This window comes from Bombina bombina, chromosome 6 (assembly GCF_027579735.1).
Source record: "Bombina bombina isolate aBomBom1 chromosome 6, aBomBom1.pri, whole genome shotgun sequence".
In the NCBI taxonomy this organism is placed as follows: domain Eukaryota; kingdom Metazoa; phylum Chordata; class Amphibia; order Anura; family Bombinatoridae; genus Bombina; species Bombina bombina.
In genome coordinates this window covers 362,751,286-362,770,151 of record NC_069504.1, presented here as the reverse complement: position 1 = coordinate 362,770,151, position 18,866 = coordinate 362,751,286, and the positions used below count along the sequence as shown (strand labels likewise).

The following is an 18,866-nucleotide window of genomic DNA, read 5'->3' as shown; positions in this document are numbered from 1 at the left end:
GCAACAAACTTACAACCATTCATGACCTGTTTATTTAAAATGCTTTCACCCTTTTAGCAATTATCAAAACCTGGCTATCTTCTTCTGACACTGTTTCCATTGCTGCTCTCACACATGGTGGTCTCCACTTTAGCCATACCCTGAGGCCAGGTGAGAGGTGGCAGAGGTTTTGGGATCCTGCTCTCCCCTCCTGTACTTATCAGTACATACCTCCAATCCCATCTCTCTCCTCCGTTAAGGTCCACTGTATTCACCTGTTCTCTCCCCTCTCCCTCAGAGTGGCAGTTATCTATCGCCCTCCTGGACTAACCTCCCAATTCCTTGACAACTTTGCCGCCTGGCTTCCTCACTTTCTCTCTACAAATATACCAACGCTAATTCTTGGGGACTGCAACATTCCCATTGACAACCCATCTGGTAGACTACTTTTTAAACAAAACACATACTATCCGAAGCAACATCCCAACACCTACCTGCAATATTCCAACAACAGGCCCAGTTACTCCCTCTGCCACCCTCTGCATCTTCCATCCAGCCACTGAGAATGAAGTTTCTTCGTTACTATCTTCCTCACACCTCACTACCTGCCAATATGGCCCTATCCCTTCCCGTCTAATACCATCCCTGTCTTCCACCCTCACTCCTGCTCTTACTCACATTTTCAACCTCTCTTTCTCTACCTATATTTCATTCCCATCTTCTTTCAAACACGCAAAGTTCACTCCCATACTCAAAAAACCCTCCCTTGACCCTAATTCTCCTGAAAGCTACCGCCCCATATCACTGCTTCCACTAACATCAAAACTCCTTGAAAAACTAGTTTACAACCGCCAAACCCACTTCCTGTCCACCAACTCCTTGCTTGACCACCTGCAATCTGGATTCCGCCTCAAACACTCAACTGAGACTACCCTTACCAAGGTTACCAATGATCTTCTTTCTGCTAAAAGTAATGGCAACTACTCTATATTTATCTTACTTGACCTCTCAGCTGCCTTTGACACAGTTGACCACCCCCTCTTCCTACAGACCCTTAGCTCCTTTGGCCTCTGTGACACTGCTCTTTCTTGGATTCACTCGTATCTTTCTCACAGGTCTTTTTCTGTGTCATTTGTTGGTGACTCCTCCTCGCCAATGCCTCTGTCTGTTGGAGTACCTCAAGGATCTGTTCTGGGTCCTCTACTCTTTTCCATTTATACTTCTTCACTGGGTAAACTTATGAAAAGTTATGGCTTCAAATATCACCTCTATGCTGATGATACCCAGATCTACATCTCCACCCCTGCTTTCTCTCCCTCTGTCCTTTCTCATGTCAGTGACTGCTTATCTGGTATTTCTTCCTGGATGGCCTCTCCCCACCTAAAGATTAACATGTCCAAGACTGAGCTCCTTCTATTCCCCCCCCCTCAAGCTCTACGCCGGCTTCTGACTTTTCTAACCCTGTCGACAGCATCACCATCTTCCCATCGCCCCAAGTCCACTGCCTCAGAGTAACACTTGACTCAAATCTATCCTTCATCCCCCACATCCAATTGCTTTCTTCATCCTGCTGCAACCACCTACTCAATATTTTCAAGATCTGTCCTTTTCTGAGCGCTAACACCACAAATCAAATAATCCACTCCCTTGTTATTTCCCGACTTGACTACTGCAATAACCAACTTACTGGCCTTCCTCTTTCCCGCCTCTCCCCCCTTCAAGCCATCCTAAATGCCTCTTCTACGGTATCTGCAGCTTTATCTGCCTTTCCTGTTTTAGGAAAATGCAAGAGGAAAACTAAATACTTAATAGATTGTAAAGTATCTGTTTCAGCAGCTACTATACAAGTTGTGAGAAAGACAAAAAGGGGACAGGCGCACCAGCGGCTCATGGTATCAATTTATTACCATTAGGTTACACACACACACACACAATGTATTGCACTTACTAGAAGCAAATAAAATTAAAGCCTTAATAGGAGTCCTTTTGGAAAGTTCCTTATACACTTCCAAAGCTACCGGTTCTTAGGGCGAGTGTCCGTGATGTCAAACAGATGGGGCTTAAAACAGGTGTAGTCCCGAGCTCAGGCTATAGCCCTCCTTACTCCCCTTGGTCCCAGAGTCCTTTGCCTTGCAATGTTACTCTCCTATTTCTGAACACGTCCGCTCTCGGGCAGACTTTCTCAACAGGTAATGTGGTATGTTTGTAGTTCCAGTTACCATTTAAAAATTGCCGGGCTTGCCCTAAGGCCCCACCCTCGAACTTCACAAACTTTTCTTATTGGTCCATTAGTCCGTAAATATTTTACAGTAGATTTTCAGATACTTTGTATCTACCTAGTTTAACATTATTTATTGACAGTATATTTAAAATGGTTATTTACATTACCAAATATTAAAATTAACATTAATCAATTAATTGCTTAAAATGCTATTTTGACACATGTTTTATATATGCTATATTTGTTATTGTAGTTCACAAGTTTATATTGAAGCTTTTTATTACACACTATATTTAGTGCTTTAGAGCACCCCCTCATTCCTGGTACTATACTCTACAGGTTGATCTTCTTCATAATTCTAGGGAAGATGTTACCTCAGTTCCTTCTGAGGGTGAAATCTCTGATTCTGACAGTTTTCATTTTTTGTCTGAGGTGGAAGAAGTAAACTTTAGGTTTAAGCTTGAACACCTTCATGTTTTATTAACCCTTTCAGTGCTAATGACGGCTCCGAGCCGTCACAGAGTTTCTCACTCTGGTGCTAATGACGGCTCAGAGCCGTCATGAGCACTTTCCCACCTTGAGGGAGATGTGAGGGCTCCTTACTGCTCCTACCCCGGCGATCATGCCTGTAGAGTGACAGGCATTGCCGGGGCTTCACGTGATGTGTGGTGACGTCACGCACAACTTTATTTATACTTAACAATGTTAAGTATAGGAGGAGGGGGCATGCTGCTTAGAAGCCTGTGTCTCAGGCATCTAAGCAGCTACAGACCCCCAAGACCCACTGTTGGAAAGGTAATTGCCTAACCTTTCCAACAGTGTAAGTCTTGGGAGTCTGTAAAAAAAACTAAAACAGTTAAAAAAAAAAAAGGTGAGAAATGGCTTAGCAGCCAAAGGGTTAAAGGAGGTTTTGGCTACTTTGGATGATTCTGACTCTCCTGTTGTAGTTAACCCTAAGAAATCTAGTAAGCTTAATAGATTCTATAATGTCTCTTCCTCTACGGAAGTTTTTCCTGTTCCAGATCATGTGACAGAGATTATTGCGCAGGAATGGGAAAAAACAGGGATTCCTTCCTCCCCGTCTTCAGTTTTTAAGAAGATGTTTCCTATTGCTGAATCCATTAAGGATTCTTGGCGCACGGTGCCTAAAGTAGAAGGGGCTATTTATTCTCTGGCTAAGAGAACTACGATCCCTAAACAGGATAGTTGCTCTTTTAAGGATCCAATAAATAAGAAGCTGGAGATATATTTGAAGAAGATGTATGTGCATCAGGGTCTTCAATGGCAACCTGCAGTTTGTATTGCCACAGTGACTAGTGCAGCATCTTATTGGTGTGATGCTTTATCTGAATCTATTTTAGAGGAAACTTTGTTGGAGGAAAGTCAGGATAGGATTAAGGCTCTTAAGCTAGCCAATTCTTTCATTTCTGATGCTAACATGCAAGTTATTAAATTGGGAGCCAAGTTGTCTGGTTACTCTGTCTTGGCTCGCAGGGCTTTGTGGCTTAACTCTTGGTCAGCTGATGTTTCCTCCAAGTCTAAGCTTTTCGTGCTTCCCCACAAGGGTAAGACTTTGTTTGGGCCTGGACTGGCAGAAATAATATCTGATATTACAGGTGGAAAAGGATCTTTTCTACCGCAAGACAAGAAGATTAGATTTAAGGGACGTAAAAGTAATTTTTGTTCCTTTCGTAATTTCAAAGGTCAAAAGCCTTCCTCTTCTGCTTCCAAACAGGAACAATCCAAGTCCTCTTGGAGACCCAGTCAGTCCTGGCACAAGGGTAAGCAATCTAAGAAACCCTCAACTGAGTCTAAGTCAGCATGATGGGTCGGCTCTTGGTCCGGAGTCGGATCAAGTGGAGGGCAGACTTTCCCTGTTTTTTTGGGAGTGGTAACGAGATGTCCCAGATCCTTGGGCTGTGGGCATTGTTTCTCAGGGTTACAAGATATAACTCAAATTTCTCCCTCCCAGGGGCAGGTTTCACCTCTCAAGGTTGTCTGCAAATCAGGTAAAAAGAGAGGCATTCTTGAACTGCGTTCAGGATCTTTTCTCTTTGGGAGTAATTGTTCCAGTAACAGTAAAGGAACAGAGTCTAGGATTCTATTCAAATCTGTTTGTAGTTCCCAAGAAAGAGGGAACTTTTTTTTGTCCCATTTTAGACCTAAAGTGACTCAACAAGTTTCTCAGGGTGCCGTCCTTCAAAACGGAGATCATTCGGTCCATTCTTCCTTTTGTTCAGGAAGGTCAGTTCATGACAACCATAGACCTGAAGGACACTTATCTTCATGTTCCTATTCACATGGATCATCACAAATTTCTGAGATTTGCTTTTCTAGAGAAGCACTTTCAGTTTGTGGCTCTTCCATTTGGCCTTGCCACAGCTCCCAGAATTTTCTCAAAGGTTCTGGGGGCTCTCTTGGCAGTGATAAGGTCTCTGGGAATTGCAGTGGCATCTTATTTAGATGACATTCTGGTTCATACGTCATCTTTTCAACAAGCATGCTCCCATACAGAGATCTTGTTGTCTTTTCTACATTCCCACGGATGGAAAGCCAGACAGATAGCTCAGCAGGCTAAAGCACTGTGGTGGCTGAGTGCTGTTGCAACCCAAGGGTTGCAGGTTTGATCCTCGGCGAGGTCCACTCAGCCTTTCATCCTTCAGTGGTTGAAAAAATGAGCAGCGCCTTGAGACCCTTACGGGTGATTAGCAGCTCTTTACAAGTACCCAATACATACAAAAAAATCTGGGAAAGAGTTCCCTTGTTCCAGCTACAAGGGTGGTGTTATTAGAGACTAGAATAGATTCCATATCTATGAACATTTTTCTGACGGAGGTCAGGAAATCCAAAATTCTCTCTGCTTGCCACTCTCTTCAGTCTACTGTTCGTCCATCTGTAGCCCAATGTATGGAAGTAATTGGGTTGATGGTCGCTTCCATAGGCATCATTCCCTTTGCTCAATTTCATTTGAGAGCTCTGCAATTATGCATGCTCAGGCAATGAAACGGAAACCATTTGGATCTGTCCCAGAGGATAGATCTAGACGTGCTAACAAGAGACTCTCTTCCATAGTGGTTTTCTCAGGAACATCTGTCGCAGGCCACATGCTTCTGGAGACCTTCTCGGGTGATCATGAGCATGGATGCCAGCTTGCTGGGGAACAGTCTGGAACTTGTTAAACGTGCAGGGATTATGGACTCAGGAGGAGTCTGCTCTCCCCATAAACATCTTGTAGTTGAGAGCGATTTATAATTCTCTGATAACTTGGCCTCTGTTGGCTTTAGCCTAATTTATCAGATTTCAGTTGGACAATATCACCTCTGTGGCTTACATTAACCACCAGAAAGGAACGCAGAGTTCCTTAGCGATGAGGGAGGTGGCTCGGATTATTCAGTGGGCGGAAGTTCATGATTGTTGTCTATCTGCAATCCACATTCCAGGAGTGGACAATTGGGAAGCAGATTTTCTGAGCAGGCAGCTCTGATAGATGCTCTGGCGGTGCCTTGGGGGTTCGGTCTAGTTTATCTGTTTCCTCCATTTGCTCTTCTTGCACGAGTCATTGCTCATATCAAACAGGAGAGAGTGTCGGTAATTCTAATAGATGGCTTGGCCGTGCAGGATCTGGTATGTAAACCTAGTGAACATGTCATCTCTGCCTCCTTGGAGGTCGCCTCTGAGGAAGGATCTTCTAACTCAGGGTCCTTCCACACAAATCTCGTTTCTCTGAAACTGACTGCTTGGAGATTGAAGGCTTAGTTTTGTCTAAGCGTGGTTTTTCTGAGTCGATCATTGAGACCATGATCCAGGCTCATAAACCAGTAACTTGGAAAATTTACCATAAGTTATGGCGTAAATACTTTTATTGCTGTGAATCTAATGTCTACTCTTGGAGTAGGGTTAGGATTCCTAGAATTTTGTCTTTTCTCCAGGAAGGTCTAGAGAAGGGGATGTCAGTCAGTACTCTGAAATGTCAGATTTCTGCTTTATCTATTCTGTTGCATAAGCGTTTGGCGGTCGTGCCAGATGTTCAATCTTTTTGTCAGGCCTTGGTCAGAATCAAGCCTATGTTTAAGTCGGTTACTCCTCCTTGTCATCGTAATCTTGATCTTAAGGTTTCGCATCTGGCTCCATTTGAGTCCATGCATTCTATAGATATTAAATTGTTATCTTGGAACATTTTGTTTCTTGTTGCTATTTTCTTCTGCGAGTAGAGTTTCGAAACTCTCGGCTTTGCAGTATGATTCTCCTTACCTTATCTTTCATGCGGATAAGGTGGTCCTACGTACTAGGATGTGTTTTCTTCCTAAAGTGGTTTCAGTTAGGAATATTAATCAGGAAATTGTTGTTCCTTCTCTCTGTCCCAATCCTTCTTCTCATGAGGAGCATCTGTTGCACAACTTGGATGTAGTGCGTGCTTTAAAATTCTATTTACAGACGACTAAGGATTTTCGCCAGTCTTCTGCCCTTTTTGTTTGTTTCTCAGGAAAGCATAAGGTCGGAAGGCTACTGCTACTTCTCTTTCCTTTTGGTTGAGAAGTATGATTTGTTTTGCTTATGAGACTGCTGGACAGCAGCCTCCTGAGACAGTTACAGCTCATTCCACTAGGGCTGTCTCGTCTTCTTGGGCTTTCAAAAATGAAACTTCTGTGGAACAGATTTGCAAGGCTGCAACTTGGTCCTCTCTGCACACTTTTTAAATTTCTTTATAAATTTCTTTATAAATTTGATACTTTTGCCTCAGCTGAGGCCTCTTTTGGGAGAAAGGTTCTTCAATCGGTGGTGCCTTCTGTTTAGTTCTACCTGTCTTTTTCCCTCCCTAGTCATCTGTGTTCTCTAGCTTTGGTATTGGTTCCCACTAGTAATTGATGATGTCGTGGACTCACCATATATTAGGAAAGAAAACAAAAGGTATGCTTACCTGATAAATGTATTTGTTTCTGGATATGGTGAGTCCACAACCCCACCATTATATTTAAGACAGTTATTTTTTACTGAACCTCAGGCACCTCTACACCTTTGTATTATTCCTTTTTCCATTTCCCTTCGGTCGAATGACTGGGGATTATGGGAAGGGGAGTGATATTTAACAGCTTTGCTGTGGTGCTCTTTGCCGCCTCCTTCTGGACAGGAGAGATATTCACACTAGTAATTAATGACGTCGTGGACTCACTATATCCGGAAATAAATAAATTTATCAGATAACCATACATTTTGTTTATTTCAATTTGTAATTTAGGATTTTTAATTTGTAGTTTATTTTATTTTATTAGAATAGTTATGTTAGTTTAAATTATAGTTTAATCTTAGGTTTTTTTTTTATTTCACATGTAAGTTTTTTATTTATTTTAAGATAGTTATATTGTACTTTTAATTTAAAGTTGGGGGTGTTAGGTTTGGGGTTAAAAGATTAATTTAGTGTTTTGCGATGTGGGCAGCTGGCGGTTTAGGGGTTAATCTGTTTAGTTTACAAGTTGTGATGTGGGAGCTGGTGGTTTAGGGGTTAATAGGTTTAGTTTATTAGTTGCGATGTGGGGGGGCAGCGGTTTAGGGGTTAATACTTTATTATAGTGTTGGCAATGTGGGGGACCTGAGGTTTAGGGTTTAATAGGTTTATATAATGTTGGCGATGTGGGTGGGCGGCAGATTAGGGGTTAAAAAGTGTATTTAATAGTTGCGATGTGGGTGTGCGGCTGATTAGGAGTTAATAGGTTTAAGATAGTATTTCAGATGCGGGAGGGTTGCGGTTTAGGGGTTAATAGGTAGTTTATGGGTGTTTATATACTTTGTAACATTTTAGTTATGAATTTTGTGAAACATTTTTGTTTTGTAAAATCCATAACTACTGGTCTCAGATCGCGGAATGGATTGCGGCGGTATAAGATATAACGCTAGTGTTATAGCCTGCCCGAGCAACTTGTAATACGGCGCAATGGAAAATCCTGCACTCAAACATAATTTTTTGAGTGGGGGAGGGGTCATTGCGTTATAGGCCAAAATGCTTGCGGTATAGCTATACCGCAGCGACTTGTAATACGAGAGACCTGTGATTCCACGCGCAATGGCCAATTTTTTAGCAGTATAGCCGTACCGCACCATAAAGCAAAACTTGTAATTTAGCCCATAGTGCCTTAAATAGAGCATTTTAAAATTAGAGCACCAAAACGTAACAAATCAACACTGCCACCTAGTGAATATGTGTAACATATATTAATGAATTGTACCCATGGACAGCGCTGCGGAATACGTTGGCGCTTCATAAATAAAGTATAATAATAATAATAATAAAAAAATAATAATTAAAGTCCCTTATTGATCAATTGCAACCTGGATTTAGCCCCAACACTCCATAGAGACAGCAATCGTTAAGGTTACTAATGACCTACTTACAGTGAAATCAAAAGGCCACTTCTCTCTGTTAATCCTTCTTGATCTATTTGCAGCTTTTGATAATGTTGACCACCCTCTCATGCTCAGTCTAAACCTAGCTGTGTTACTGTGTGTTAACACTAGCGCAAATAAGTTTTTTCTCATTTCATCAGTCTCTAAACCCTCTAATCCTTCAGCATTTGCTTCACAGCCCTCACGTGGTCCTCCTCCTACCTGTCTAATCGGACCTTTAGTGTAGCCTTCTCTGGCAGATTATCTGCCCCTTTTCCACTTTCTGTTGGGGTACCACAAGGTTCTGTCCTTGGTCCCCTTCTCTTCTCAATCTATACATTATCTATAGGTTCCTTAATAAAGTCCCACATGTTTCAATATCATTTATATTGTGATGACACCTAAATCTACCTTTCTGCACCATAAATATCCCCTTATTTGCCACTTACTGTGTTTCTAATAGTTCATCTTCGATGTCCTCTAACTACCTTAAGCTAAATCTCTCCAAAACTGAGCTTCTTACTTCCCCCCTTCTTCCAAAATCTCTACCCCACAACTTCCTATGACTGTTAACAATAACATCATTACCCCCAATCCAGTATGTCACACTTGATCTTTCTTTCACTCCTCACATCCAGTTTTTGGCCAAATCCTGCCATTTTCCCTTCTGAGTCCTCTTTCCCTCTAACATGCTGTTGTATCTCTCTTCCTCTTCTTTGCTATGCAGGATTCTCTCATGATGCTTGACCACTATCCCTGTAATCCGGTGCCAGGTCTCTACTCCTATGCACTATGTCTAGGAATCCCCTTGCAAGGACTTCCAAAATTCTGGAGTTACAACAATGTTGTAAAGAAGTGAAGAAAGTTGCATTTTGTAATAAAATATACTTATTTAAATAATATTTTAGACACCAGATTTATAAAATACATATACACTGAGGGGCGGAGCCGGACCAGGCAAGGAAATGGCTGCTGGTCACTGAAGCTCCAAGCTCTGATACCACTCCTTGGCCCGATGCTAGGGCAAAACTGAGATTAATCACCCATTGACAGGCTAGCTAACTCTTGTTAACACCCGGCTTTGCATGGGGTGAGTTACCGGACACAGACACATGCTATCGCACTCAGACGGCTCCATTACAGAGGCGGAGGCCCGCATGTCAGCGAAACCACCGCGCTGGCACACAAGCAGCCTACCTTGATCGTCGGATCTTACACAGACCTAAAGCGCCATCGGATATAATGCCGAGCCGGATCCTTTGAGGAGACACTGTTTGCAATCAGCGGTAACTACAAAACACCCTCACTCCTGGCAGCTCCTGACGCCATTGCTCTCCACATGGCCCAAGAGAAGACAGCAACAAGATAAACAACAGAAACAAGAGGTATTTCTATATAACTTATAACTTGGGACTTGACACGCACGACCAGAAACGTCCACCTTTTACAATTTGATATCTGGCTGCTGGGGCATGGTATATTGCCACAGAGGTGGGCTACGGGGACATTCTCTGTAAACTTCAAAATATATGGTCATTAGGCCTAAACACCATTAACTACGTAGCATTTGCAGACATCTGCTGCCTTATTCTCCCTACAACAACTGATCTTACCATAGGATCCTAAACAGAATATAATATTTATGCAACGGGCAATACAGAACTAATCCTTTTATATATCCCAAGCACTAGGGGCATAGAGACAACCTATACAGCCTTATAATGGCTACAAAATCCAAGCAGAAGGGAGAGAGGGCCGCTAAATCTCAGGCCTCACTACCTACATCTGTTAGCAGTTTCTTCCAGAGCCCTGCCATCACCCACACAGACACTGACAGTCTGCCATCACAAACTAGCAACTCTACCACTCTACTCGCTCATACAGGTGATGTCCATATGGATTATGCTTCCCAGATAAAAGCGGACATTGCTAACCTGCCTACCAAGGCAGACTTTGATGCCCTCAAAGATATTATCACATCAGACCTAGCAAATATGAAGAGAGACATTACTGATATTGGACAGAGGATAGAATGTGTAGATGAGTCACAAGATACAATGAGTTCATTAATTGACAACATCACTACACAAACAAATGTTCGGTATACCCAGATAGAAACTTTGCAAGATAAAGTCGAGGAACTGGACAATAGGGGGCGCCACAATAATTTGAGAATTAGAGGGGTCCCTGAGGCAGTTCTACAACCTGATATTGCAAATTATCTACAGGGCCTATTCAAATTTCTATTGAAAGATCAGCAATCCCCAGACATGGAATTGGATAGGGCCCACAGGGCCTTACGACCCCTCCCTCCACCGAATGCGCCCCCTAGAGACATAATATTAAGATTCTTACGATATACTGACAAGGAAAGAATATGGCAAGCAGCACGTATGACAACTAACATCCAATATCTAGACCATACTTTACAGATTTTCCTGGACCTGAGTCCATCTACAATTCAAAAGAGGAAGGAAGTCCGGTTTATTACTAAAGTTCTGCAAGACAGACGCATCAGGTATAGATGGGGATTTCCATTTGGCCTGATTGTGACACATGAGGGTCAGACAGTTACCTATCGGAATGAGCAGGACTTACCAGCATTATCTGACCTACTCAATCTATCCTTCCAACGACCTCACCCCTCAGATGTCAGAGTAGTGGGCCCAGAGTCCTCAATACAACAACAGCATGCCAAGAGCTCCTCTCAGAACTGGATGAAAGTGTCCCCAAAAAGAAAGAAGCATAAAGAAGCAGCCTCTTGGGACGCAAGTGGCGACAAGGATATTAATTGATCTCCCTTCATTACCCACATAGCCTATAGAGAGGCAGTTTGACAACTGTGATGATACTTCTTGAGGCCTGGGGCCCAGATAGGGGTCCAGGGGCCAAATGAAAAATGCCTCTTATAGACAATGACTCGATTTAATACTTGGAGATAAGTCTGCCAGGTTACTTTCTGCATAATGGTGTTTGGATAAGGTGGACGTCCCCCGGGAATGCCGGGAAGGTGGTGAGAATAGCGGTTATTATGGTTCGCCCATTTTGGGATAAGTGATGGTTAAATTGTTTTAGCTTAGATAATAACACTTGTTCATAAATATGTTGAAAATGCTTTCTCTTTTTCTTCTTCTCTCTCTGTTTTGCCAAAATCAGATTTATTTATGGCAAAGGTTTAGGTATCGAGCAAACTCCTCAATACAATGTATACCTTATTTGGCGGAGTCAGCCAAGGGGTTTTATGTTATGTACTGTTTTTTTGTTTTTGTTTTCTTGGTGCTCACCGTTTTATGTTTTATTTCTTTAACAGTTTTAGGTTAATGTCAGTATGTGAATGCATCCGAACTACTTTATGGAACCTGTTGATGTTTATTTCCCAAGCTTATCAATGCAGCCCACAGACGACTCTACATCTAAGACAGGACGATAGGGGACATGGTCAGTGCCGACTCACAGGTAATAGGTCTTTTCACACTAGGCCCTCACTAGCTACCTACCAAGATCACTATGACACACAGGACAAGTAATTTGAATCTCATCACTGCCAACGCGAAGGGACTTAATAACCAATATAAACGGAATATAGCTGTCAGAGACTTTAAGCAGAAAAAGGGTGATGTGGTTTTTGTACAAGAAACCCATTTTATCAGGGGCAGGGAACCTAAGACGTTCTCTTGCAAATTCGGCCCTTCTCATTACGCCTCCAACATCTCCAAGACCAATGGGGTTGGTATACTTATCAATAAAAGGATCCCATTTACTTTAATTAAGAAACACGCAGATAAAAATGGGAGATTTTTTATACTGATAGGGAAATTATATAACACGATAGTTACACTTATAAATGTATATTCCTCAAACACAAAACAGGATATCTTTTTCAAACATCTCACTAATCTGGTACTGGAGGTCTCAAAGGGAGCAGTGATAATGGGAGGGGATTTTAATCTAACAATGAACCCGGTATTAGACAACTCCAATCAAACCTCTTCAGTACCACACAGAGTAATCAACTCTGTCAAAATACATTTAAAAGAATTAACTCTGCATGATTCATGTAGAATACTGTATCCCGATAGCAAGGAGTACACATTCTATTCCCCCACAATAGGCATTCCCGTATAGACTATTTTATGGTAGATGTCACTAGCTTAGCCAGAGTCACACGTCTAAGGATTCTCCCTAATTCCTGGTCTGACCATTCCATGGTCCGATGCGAATTTAGCTGGCCCCACGTCCCCAGACATCAACATGTCTGGAGACTAGAAGATAGCATCCTGGATGATCCTATAAACCTCCTACGTATAGAAAAGGCCATTACGGAATACTTTACCATCAATGTAACGACACGCCCAGCAGTGGATAGTAGAACACTATGGGATGCCCACAAGGCGGTCATCAGGGGGGAGTTAATTAGTATCTATACCCACCACACCAAGCAAGCCAATAGACTGTTAAATGATGCACTTCATACACTAGCCCACCTTGAGGGCCTGCTGGTTACCCACCCTAATCAGGCCAATATCAATTTGAAAATCGCTGAGTGTAGAACACAAGTAAATACCTTGATGGGCAAGGAATGTAAGCTCCGGGCATTCAAACACAGTCAAAAATATTACGAGGGGGGCAACAAGAGTGGCCCGATCCTAGCTAGAAAACTAAAGAGGAGGATAAATAGAAATTATATCTTATCACTTCACGACAAACAGAATAGAAAGCTACATACCTCAAACCAGATAGCGGAAACCTTCCGGCTATATTACGAGCAACTTTATAATTTACATAACGCAGAGGCTCCACACTTGGACAGAGACAAAGACATGCATGAATATTTGAAAGATATCCCCCTCCCGCAGTTAACCCAGGAACAAAACCAATCCCTCACGGCATAGATCACTTATGAGGAGGTTAAAAATATAATAGCACAGCTACCAGCACATAAAGCTCCAGGCCCGGATGGGTTCACTACTCAATACTTTAAAAGATTCAGGGATATTCTAATACCCCATCTGCTCTCACTCTTTAACGATATCTCAGAGGAAACTCCCTTTGCCCCGATGGGGTTGGAAGCCCATATTACTGTTCTACCGAAACAGGGCAAAAACCCGGATAGGACTGAAAATTTTAGACCTATATCCTTGCTTAATGTGGATGTAAAAATTTACGCAAAGGTCCTCGCAAATAGACTCAAGTTAATTCTCCCACACATAATTTCCAACGATCAAGTAGGCTTCATCCACTCACGGGAAGCAAAGGATAACACTGTGAGGGCTTTCCATCTAATTAACTACCTACAATCCCATAAGACACCAGCAGTGGTGGTCTCAACCGACGCAGAAAAAGCTTTTGACCACGTCGGTTGGACCTTTTTGCGTCTTACATTACAAAAATTTGGCATAGATAAATCCTTTATATCCAAGATCTTCGCTCTTTACGTGGCCCCGTTGGCAAGGGTGAGAGTGAATGGGATCCTGTCGGAGCCATTTCATATCTCTAATGGGACCAGGCAGGGGTGTCCATTATCGCCTCTGCTATTCGCCTGTGTGGTGGAAACTCTGGCATCAAAAGTATGACACAATCCAAGCATTTCAGGCGTCCAAATAAGAGACACAGAGCATAAGACCCTGCTATATGCCGACGATATCCTCTTTTTTCTGACTAACCCTCTTGATTCGATCGAACAGTTGCTTAGAGAACTAGACCACTTCCACTTAGTATGCAATTTCGTAGTTAATAAGAACAAATCCGAAATGTTAATCTTACAGAGTAATGCCCACCTTACAACACATATACAGGAGATTTGCCCTTTCAAATTACAAAAGACAGGTTTAAAATATCTGGGAATCATGCTAGCCCCCTCCATCCCGGAAATGTTCTCTCTCAATTATAAAACACTACAGAGGTCCATCATCAACGACATGTCCTCGTGGAGGTCTCATAACATCTCATGGCTAGGAAGAATAAACACGATAAAAATGAACATCTTACCACGATTATTGTACTTATTTCAGACTCTACCCATTCCACTCCCCCACAACTACCTAGCGAACCTACAAAATACTATTTACGACTACATTTGGGACAAACGTAGGGCCAGAATTAACAAAAGGCTTATGCACTTACATGTTAAAAATGGGGGACTGGGGGTACCCAATCTTAAAAAATACAGACAGGCAGTATTTATGCAAAGGATCATAGATTGGTTTATGAATTTTGACACCAAGGCTTGGGTTAACTTAGAACATGACATCTCAGGACAGCAACACCTAGGGACTCTCTGCTGGCAGAGGCGAGCATTGCTCTCGTCCGGCATAGCCCAAAACACCATAATCTCGGAAACATTTAAGACTTGGTATAGAATCATCATAGAGTACCCGCATGTCTCCTCGAGGTTTTCGCCTCTGACCCCCTTCACTGACAATGTTGATTTTGCTCCGGGAGCTAGTATGCTGAGGGATTCCCAACTCATAAATAATCAAAGAGCTGTAATGATGTTCCACCTAGGGTGCGAACAGAATCTGAGGTCCACCAGAGAACTGACAGACGACGGACTTATTATTTTCAAAAACTGGTTTTTATTAAGACAGTGTCATTCCTATATCTTTAAACATAAAGACAGAAGGAATCTCTTACGGCCCCCAACCCCATTTGAAACTCTATGTAAATCATCCACTCCGGCTAGGAGGACTCTTTCACTTACATACTCTATCTTACAACTGACCTCGACCACACCACACTATTTGGACAGCTGGGAAAGGGAACTTAACGTTGAATTTTCACACATAGATAGAACACGTATGTTTGCTTCAATAACAAAGTCCTCCGCATCCAGCAGGTTAGTGGAATTAAACTTGAAGATAATACAGAGGTGGTACCTCACGCCCTCAAGAATTCATAAAATATTCCCTTCCAGCAATGAGAGATGTTGGAGGTGTGGGGGTACACCAGGAAACATGGCTCACATATGGTGGACATGTCCACCTCTGCAGCATATGTGGGAGAACATAGAAAGAGAAACCTCAATCATGTTAGAGGTAGAGGTGCCAGCGGACCCAACAATTTGGTTATTTAATATTACCAATGGTAAAGTCAGTGGATATAAACAGAGGCTACTATACGTAGCAAGCAATAGCTTTAAAATCCTAGTGGCAAGGGGGTGGAAGAACAGGGAAGTCCCTACGTTAGTTCAATGGCAGCATCAGTTGCACCAATTCCTAGATTTAGAAGAGTATGCCTTCATGAAAAATAACAGAATAGATATCTACACCCAGATGAAAATTACTTGGGAGACTTATATACTGACACGACCAAACAGTACATCCCAGACCTAGTGATACTTTATGGTGCCATATTGGCAGTGTTTCCACCTACAACTAAGTGACTTAATTTTCCTTGCTATTTCTCTTCTCACGGATGTTTATATAAGAGAGTGCAGTGGAATCTTCATGGCTGATTAACCTATATAGTCCTTTTTATGTTTCTTTTCTTTCTCTTTTCTTTTTTTTCTTTTTTATGTGATGCATATATTTGTAAAATGCAACAGCATATTATTATAGCTTATATTTGGAATCTGTGATGTAACAGTTTTTACTCCTTTTTTGTTATTGACATTTCCAATTTGTAATTGGATTCATATTCTGTTTAATAAAGCTGTTTTTGAAAATAAAATACATATACACTATTTTTCATGCCTCCTTATTATACAATACTTATACTCCCCCATTCAGATTCCCATATCTTAAAATGTCACATACTTCTCTATTCGAACACCTAACTTATCATTCAGAGCACTCACATTTCCCCATTTAGAGATCCTCATCAAAATACCCACACACACCCATTTAGGCATCCATGTTATACCATACACACCCTCCAATTCAGCTACAATTCTGTACTCATGTCACATTTAGCTAATCTGCAAACTATATATTAAGATTACAACTGAAATAATGCACTTGACACCTTATCGGGATCATTTGTAGCGATGGTCAGATTGGACACAGGTACACGAACAGAGGAATGTTCTTCTATCTCCCCAACAAAGTGTGATGTAGGAGATAATATCTTAAAGTCACAATTTGGCATCTCACAACTGTAAAACTGTGGCTTATTGTCATTGACATCCAGCACTCGTATAGTAACAGATGCGGTGCTTGTTGCGTTCTCTCCTTTTATATTTAACTCATTTTCCCGTGCCTGTTGATTACAAAAGGAAAAACATTACTAAAGGAAAAGCAGTAAATTAGATCTTACAGATTTTTGAGCAATGTTAAAAAAAAAAAAAAAATCTCAATCACATCTACTTGCTCTTATTTTTCTATTTTGATTAAGGGCTAGATCAAGAAAGAAGCACAAATGTTTGCATCCGAGCGATAAGGCGTTTATCTCAAGGGTTTGCACTCATCAGGCTTACCGCTGGTATTACAAGTTGAAAGTAAATGTGACTTCATTACCGTGACTCAAAGATATGAGATTTTAGGGCTTTAACATTGAGATACATACATATACATGTCTAAATATGCATATGTACATTTGTATTTATATGTGTATTTGTGTATTTACAGACACATATACACATATAAACACATCAATATATATGTACACATATATAGACATATAAAGAACCGCATTGGAGCCCTTTGCCCTAGATGAAAACATGTTAAAGCATATTTATGCAATATTCATATTTAATAAAGGTTTTAACATTAGGGCCTATATATCAAGCTCCGGATAGAGCTTGAGGCCCTGTGTTTCTGGCAAGCCTGCAGGCTCGCCAGAAACACCAGTTATGAAGCAGCGGTCTAAAGACCGCTGCTCCATAACCTCTCCGCCTGCTCAGAGCCGCAATTCAACCCGATCGAGTACGATCGGGTTGATTGACACCCCCCTGCTGGCGGCTGATTGGCCGCGAATCTGCAGGGGGCGGCGTTGCACCAGCAGCTCTTGTGAGCTGCTGGTGCAATGCTGAATACGGAGAGCGTATTGCTCTCCGTATTCAGCGAGGTCTATCGGACCTGATCCGCACTGTCGGATCAGGTCCGCCAGACTTTGTTAAATAGGGGCCTATGTATTTACTGTAAATATTTCACATTCCAATGTTCTGCACATAGGGGAATATGTTTTATGTATTTATAAAAAGATATTCATATATATATATATATATTTATATATATAATATAATATAGATAGATAGATAGATAGATAGATAGATAGATAGATAGATAGATAGATAAATAGATAGATAGATATTGTACCCAAAAAAAATCAGATATATGTAGAAATATGTATTTATGAATAAACAAAATATATGCTCTTATGTGAACAACATTATGTGAAATATACATATTTTGATGCCGGGTTAGCGCAAATGAGAATATGCAATCATGTTTGTTCGAGAGTGGGGTGTTAGTTTTTACTTTTTTTTTTAAAACTTTTATTTATCACCAACAATGAGTACAGAAATACATTATGTACATCATTCCACCTCACAGGGTGGTTAAAGTAGATTATCAGAACATGGGAATGTGTCCATAGAGATATTTCAAACAGTTGATAATACAATTGCATTTATGCAACTCAGAACATTTACAGATGCAAATAGAAATGACTGTGTATAACACGTGCACTCATTATTGAGGTTTTATTATTATAATTATAACTAAACAAACACATAAACAACTAAATTAAATTAAGTTAAATGGGGAAAAGTGCGTAGTACCGGGAAGGTTATTGCATTACTTTCTTATGCCCAGGTTTATATAGAGAAGTTCGGGAGATATAGTGGACCCTATAGAATGTATGGTTTGCTTTATATTTCGAGTGATGAAACTAGTGTGCTAAAGCATTATTTAGTAAAACCACAGATCCAGGCAGATAGGAGTGGGGGTAAAATGCAGTAAAACTGTGTCTCCTAAGGAGATGATAATATTAGCTTTTGATAAAAAGGGGACACAATTATGAAGATGCTTGGAATTACATGGGTGTTAGAAATATATGTGGTCCCAGTGCTAATAGGTAAGGAGCATAAAAAACAACCTGTACTTATGATACAAGAGTTATAAGCTGCCATGAGGATGTCTAGCGTTATCTGTACCATACAGATTTATACTATTGCAGAGGGTTCTTAGGGTTATGGTGTGATTCAAGGTTTTCTCTCTTTTTTTCTTAAAAGGATATTACAACAAAATAAACAAAACAAAACCAGTGGCCAACAGGGCCAAAATTGAGAACCAATACAAAACAATAACAGTACATTGCAGTGGTTATGCTGTTTAGAATCTGATCATTT

At 41.2% G+C, this 18,866-nt stretch overlaps 1 protein-coding gene across 1 annotated transcript in view; it reads right to left on the bottom strand.

Moving 5' to 3' along the window:
- CDHR2 (cadherin related family member 2) overlaps positions 1-18,866 on the bottom strand; it is a 254,823-nt gene that overhangs the window by 86,752 nt on the left and 149,205 nt on the right. Inside the window, exon 12 of the mRNA XM_053719262.1 lies at positions 16,541-16,774. Coding sequence (XP_053575237.1) covers positions 16,541-16,774 — 234 coding nt within the window. The remainder of the gene's footprint in view (positions 1-16,540; positions 16,775-18,866) is intronic.